The sequence below is a fragment of the Miscanthus floridulus genome, chromosome 6, assembly GCF_019320115.1.
Source record: "Miscanthus floridulus cultivar M001 chromosome 6, ASM1932011v1, whole genome shotgun sequence".
NCBI lineage: Eukaryota > Viridiplantae > Streptophyta > Magnoliopsida > Poales > Poaceae > Miscanthus > Miscanthus floridulus.
In genome coordinates, this window is record NC_089585.1 from 138,287,551 (window position 1) to 138,294,033 (window position 6,483).

A 6,483-nucleotide genomic window follows, 5' to 3' on the forward strand; every position below is an offset into this window, starting at 1 on the left:
TTGGGAGGATTATTGGTCATTTGCTGAAGCATCTCCCTCAATGATCTCACATATTGATAAGCTGCTAGAGGCTCTAAGTCCAGATGGGCCCAAATCCAGAGCTGAAGGTCCACCTATATATTATTTTTATATATCAAACAGCGAACCACTATACAGTATACACAATTTCAGAGCACGAGTACATGACGGATTGAGTTCTTGCAGGTATCAAACTATCAACTACATAAACTGCTATGGTATCACCATCCTTGCAAGCAGTTGTTTTCTGCAACTGTTGTTTAGACGAGCTGGACCACTGCAGCAATTCGCAGGGCACCACCCTGGAGAAGATCTGCAAGCTCATCAAACAGTACAGCAGTGCGCCAACCCCAGCCCTTCGGGGCTTTTGGTAGCAGCGTCCCAGCCTGCTTCAGGCTTCCAAATATCATGACCTCTCTCTTCGATGGACAGATGAGCTAAGAGCAGCAAGCAAATTGGCAAATTAGGCCACACACAGTACCCTCAGTGAAACGATTAGTAGATGAAAAACAGATAGTACCTGATACCGAGCAGTCACCTTTTCCCGGGGGTCGACGTACAAATTAGCCTGAGGAATACAAGTTTTATTATCACTTGAGTTGAACATAATGTTCTCTGAGGAATACAAGTTTTATTATCACTTGAGTTGAACATAATGTTCTCTGACAAGTGACAAGTGAATTCAGCAGATCACTCACCTTCCTCAAGGGATCTAACAACTCAACCTTGCGTCGGTGGAGAAAAAGTCCTGCATTGCCAGTTAAATTGGTACATGGCATATCATTATATTAGGATAGTCATCACAGCAAGAGGGAAGCATATGAGAACATGGCAAAGAAGAAAAGAATACCAAGGGTGCGTCGCCCATGAGGATCCTCATCGTTGAATGCCTGGACACTCACCTTGACATGTGTATACCAATTACTTTACTGGATTTTGACCATTATAAGGATGGATACATGTAGGACAACAATACTAACCTTCCATAGAGAGCCTGCATAAAACACTTCAGTCGAATGTTTCACCTGACCATCAGCAAGCCTGTGCACATCCTCGAACTCAACCCTGTGAGCAAAAATAAGCTGGTCAAGCCATGTCAGAAACAAGGAACCAATGTGCACAACCAATTCTAAATCATTACTACCTACATATGACAGAACAAACAGCAGAACATGTCTTGGTTAGCTAGCCTCATATTTTTGTGAGAAATTTTATTTTATTTTTCTTATTTCTGCCATGGCAGGTTATCAACAAGGCAACAGCCCCAATTGGTATTCTAGAAGTAAACTGTCCTCAAACTTTCAAATGATTCGTGAGATAACTGGGACATTCTAGGAAATGGAAGAAATAACAAGTCAGATTTTCCCCGGACACCGTCCAATGTAGTTAATCATTGATGACAGAATCGCAGAAACAGAAAAATAAGTAATCGTACCCAAAGCGGAAAGGAGGAAAATGGCTAAGAGGTGTTTTCATGTCTAATGATATAGTTGCATCCTCTGCAGTTTCCCAATCTGGTCCAAGTTCATGCTCCTTTGACTCCTGCATCTGGACAGAAGAACCACCTGGAGTGGAAACAGATGCAACACTGCAATATCTTGTCTGCATCCCTGTCTCAAATAGGCTCTCAGCCTGCAGGTGAGCAGCATTGTTTTCTTGGCTAAGGTTAACCAATGCAGTCAGACCATCTGCTGAAATATCTCCATTGCGGTCAATTCTAGGTTCTGATTCATCATTGGCAAATTGCTGGCCATTTCTTGAACCGAGCCCATAAGGGACACGGGAGAAGACATAACGTGTAGGAGCCCAAGCTGCACCAGGCACATTTGAGTTCCCTCTCCCAATACCAGCAAGTCCATCGACTGCTCCTCTTACGTTAACACGGACAGGCCCAAGTACACCATTCCCATCGCCCTGGGCATCCGCAAGGTAGACATTACCTATGCTGCCGGAAGCACTGCTCCGGTCATGCTCCTGCCTGTAGTGTGTATGCGAGCTCACATATGCTTGCTTGCAAGCACAAGAATTATTCGTAAGGCAACAGTTCCTGCAAGTATCAGCAACTATCGTTTGCACCCTGTGACACAGAAGCATCTACAATAACAAAGTATCAAGGTTTTATATACAGTCTTAAAAGGAACAGAGTACCACAAGGCAGGGAGTAGATTAAATACCTGTAGCCATAGACCATCATTGACAGCTTTGCAAGGGAATCCAAATTCTTCGAGTTGCTTTCGAACACTTAGCAATGCATCAAAGGACATATTGCAGTAGAGAAGAGAACCCCTCTCAAATATATTCATAAAAGCATTATATTCATCAGTAGATAGACAAGAGCTTCCTCTAATGCATCTAACTTGCCGCCGTCCAACGACCCTACCACCCCAAAGTTGTGCATTGGGCCTTCCCCACTCAGTAGGAACAACACCACTACTGGAAGTTCTTGAGAAATAATTGTTTGCAGTTTGCTCACTAGAAAGCCAGTTATTCTCATTAAATTGATATGAAGTGCTTTCTCCTGATGGTCCTCCGGTAGAACAATCATTCTCCATTCTCTTGGGAGCTTCACTGTTCTAAATTTCAGAAAAACAGTACAGTCTTAATGTAGTTGTCATGCTTCATGTTAAAAATAGTTATTTCATAAGACCAGGAAATATATAGCATATTGAAAAGTAGAGATTGAGCATCATTTCAGCTGTGCAGATACAATATTCCATCAAATTACCATATCTGAAATAGCAATAATGTTATGGGGAATTTCATTCCCCAAGTTATCATGCAACTTTAAGTTCTGCAATTCAGAGTCCATTAGCAGTTCCTCCCCAGATCCATTCATTGGAGTCTTCCCCTTCCTCATGGATCGATCAGCACTTGTTAAGTTTGATTCATTCCCACTAACTTGTATCTCACACATAGCAACCTTTGCAAGTAGAGTAAACACTGCTAGTTCAAACCTTCAAGTACCAAGATAAGATGTTGTCACAAAAGGGCCTGTGGTATCATTGAGCAGACAAATAAACACAAAGTGACATAACTAACCTTTTCTCCTCGTTAGGTACCCACAATTCGTCAGATGTAAGGAGAGCATGCAAAGTTTGTGAAGAAAGCTTTGGTAGCACCTTTCAAGAACAAAATAAAAAATAATAATAACCAAAAGCCCCAGCATGTTCACATATAACATAGAATGTATATTAAACAACAAATCCCAGCTAAGAACAACCTCACGTGTAAGTACTTATGTTGATGAAAAGAAAAAAAACTAAACATATTCATGTAACTAAACATAGAATAGTTTCTCAACATTTTTCGTACACCTAACAGCCATACTACCCCCATTCACAATAATAGTCACCATGCACTTGATTTAATAAATACTGAAACAAATAGTCAATTAATTCATGCAGAGAAAGATATTGCTGAAATTAAGGCATGGATGACAATGTCTATCGATAAATGAGCTCTATCAATATCTAATATTCAATACAAAAGGCAACCTCTCAATTCATATGCAATCATAAATAAGCGATGTAAAATTACTTGAGTGAGCATACTTAAAGTGGTGGTAACAAATCAATAAAAATATCTCAGGATAGATTGCAGGCATTTCAACCAACACAACTACACCATTTAATCAGATAAAGTCCTATAAATCATATGTACCTCTCGTAATTCCAGTGTGGCACTTTGACAAAGATAACCCCAGCAAGCATTTCTAACACGCTCTCCATGGCTCCCATAATCTTGACTCTCAGCAAACAACTATTAGTAATGACAAAAAACTAAGACCATGAATGATCAAGGAGAAGAAAGTGAACATTTTAGTGCTCAAGAAATCTGATCTGACCCAACAATAATCTATATAATAGTGATGAACCTACCTGATATTGTAAAAAGTTTGATGTCCAAAGCTCAGAAATAATAAAATCTGTACATATTGTACATAAGTCCTACAGTTGACCACATCATAGGTGAGACAAAATAACACAGCACAATGAAGCACAAAGGAAAATTATAAAATAAATGAGTTAGACCTGAAGATCCAGAAATGATGCAGCTGCAAGCACCCGGAATGCATTGTTATCATTAAGCTTGGGGGGTTGCCCATAAAGATATGCGAGTGCAATTGCAATTGCCTCTGAATCAACATTGGCATCATCTATGTGCAAAACCACTGTGGGTGCTCCCGCCTCTCTCCAAGGACCATGTAGCATATTCCTTCCAGTCAATATCAAACAGAAGTTGTTAAGAATTTTACTTATTTTAAATTACATGAACATTCTATGTGCTAGTAGGGAAATAATGTAAGAAAACAGCAAAAGGTAAAAGTTTGGCTGCAGAAAGAGAGTGACTTCTGTGCTGACAGACAAACACACAGAGTACGGCTATAGGCAATGAAACTTAATCAATGTTGCATAGTTCTATCATAATTCTATATAAGTTTATACATTTTGTTTTGCTAAGTGATAAGCAAGCAATGCATATCCATGGTAACTACAACCTACAAGAGCAGAGCACCAAAGTCCCATTCAAGTACCAAGCAAAGATGCAGGGGCCATAACCATTATGATTTCATTTTTCATGTGCCACGCTATTGGTTGATGGCTATACCTCCATCCACAATTCTGACCTTGGAATCTCAACAGAAAAACTATCTAGCGAGTAGTTCCTGACTTTTATTAAATCAATTTTAGCTTCAGTCATGATTCGTGGCATAGATGGAAATCTGAAAGTCATAGAGCAAACTAAACATTGAAGGATGCACTATGATATACAGAGTAAATGAGGATCTAACATATTCTGTATAAGAGTGTACGATTTTAATTGGCATGCTATTTGCAGGCTGTAATTTTTTTTCTGAAAAAAAAATCCTAATCACTTGATAAGGTCATATTCTTAGATTAAACATTTTAATAGGGATCAAAGCACATGGAAATTTCACAGGAAATGGATGGAGACATCCCAACCAAGACAAAAATGTCCACATAGAAATCCAATTAAGTACTCCGAGCAGTTGCAGACAATCAGATCGCAACAGGGACTTCAATCCCCAAGTAATCGAAGGCGGCAGGAGCGCCAATGATCAGCATTCTAGAACCTACCTGAAGTAGGCGCTGCGGGAGAGGATGAGGCGATGGAGGCGGTAGGTGGCGCCCATGGCCTCCACGACGAGGTCGGAGAACGCCCCGGAGCCGAACCCCTCCGCCTGGACGTGGTCACAGAGCGCGGCGAGGTTGCAGTCCACCGGCCGGAGCTCCGCCGCCGCGACCGCCACGTCGTACGGCCGTGGACCCAGCGCGGCGGCGGGCAGGGGAGCCGCCGGCGCGGCCCCCTCCTCCGCTGCCGGTGGGTGCGGCTGCGGCGGGGCGGCCATCGGGCCTGGGTGGGGCTAGGGTTTTAGCGGAGGCGCGCGACACGCCGCGTGTCGGTGGGATGGGGAGTGATGAGGCGGGGCAGGGTCGGGGAGAGGCCAGCGAGTCGGGAGGTAGAAGAAAGGCGAAAAGCGATCGCTCAGGCTCGGGAAATGTACTGCGTTCTACGGTAGTACGGTTGGCCAATTTTCTTGGAGTGCCGAACAAGCGACATCTTCTCCTTCTTATGGTTAAAAAATGAAAATATCTTTTATATAATTAAAAAAACATTTATAAATTCGAATACTCATTGCTCCTCCGGTCAAAATGGATCCAGTTTGGATTGTGTGCAAGTCAACCATCTTAGACTTTGCTAAGAGATTATAGTGTGAATTTTGAATATTTAAAAATGTATGAGTAGATTTATCTTAAACATAGTTTCCATAATAGTGTTCCTTTGGCTATACTTTATAAAATACAATAAAAAACCATTAACCGAAGTTTTTAAGGTGTCTAAATCAACGGAGGCACTGCCCCCCGGGCATCCGGCCCCAGCAGTGCATCCGGACGCAGCTCCCACACCCACGTCCGACGCAAGCAACTCCCTTCATCCGCGCCAAATCCCGCTCCGGAGACCGCGTTCGTCCGTCTGGAGCTCTGCGCTTGCACCCGATGCCAGCACGCATCGCATCCCATGCCCGCTCGTATCACGCGCCAGCACCTGGAACCGCACCCCCGTGCCCGCATAAAACCACGGCGGTGCCTCGGCAGCAGCACCAGGCCTGCCGCGCCCATCCCACGCTCGCACGTGAACTATGGCGGCGCCCCCCACATCAGCACTAGGCGGCTGCGGCAGGCCGCTGTCCACCAGCCACCAGCGCGCATTGCAATATGTGCAACACCCGATCTACTTTGAAACGTAAAGATAAAACACTTGTAACATACAACTGAAACAGATGAAACATTTGAAACATGCATGCATAGCCATAGCAACATATGCAATATCTAGATCCACTTTTGCAACATAAGTCCAAAACATCTGAAACACATGAAAACGAGCACTTGAAACATGCGTGTATAGCCATAGCAACATATGCAACATCCAGATGAAGACATT

General features: G+C 43.0%; 1 protein-coding gene across 2 annotated transcripts; it reads right to left on the minus strand.

The window, feature by feature from the left end:
• LOC136457105 (uncharacterized) lies at window positions 1-5,557 on the minus strand. Of its 2 annotated transcripts, none has more exons than XM_066457147.1 (13): window positions 5,118-5,557; window positions 4,050-4,233; window positions 3,897-3,965; window positions 3,679-3,777; window positions 3,058-3,137; window positions 2,744-2,972; window positions 2,193-2,591; window positions 1,454-2,112; window positions 999-1,083; window positions 869-908; window positions 717-766; window positions 539-586; window positions 1-455 (listed from the first exon to the last, which is right to left on the minus strand). In XM_066457147.1, the coding sequence occupies exons 1-13, from the start codon at window positions 5,387-5,389 to the stop codon at window positions 279-281; spliced, it is 2,391 nt and encodes a 796-aa protein (XP_066313244.1). In that variant the 5' UTR covers window positions 5,390-5,557; the 3' UTR covers window positions 1-278. The 2 variants fall into 2 exon arrangements, with proteins under 2 accessions (XP_066313244.1, XP_066313243.1); XM_066457146.1 differs by having other exon boundaries at window positions 3-455; window positions 869-920; window positions 5,118-5,556.
• Window positions 5,558-6,483: the final 926 nt, after the last annotated feature.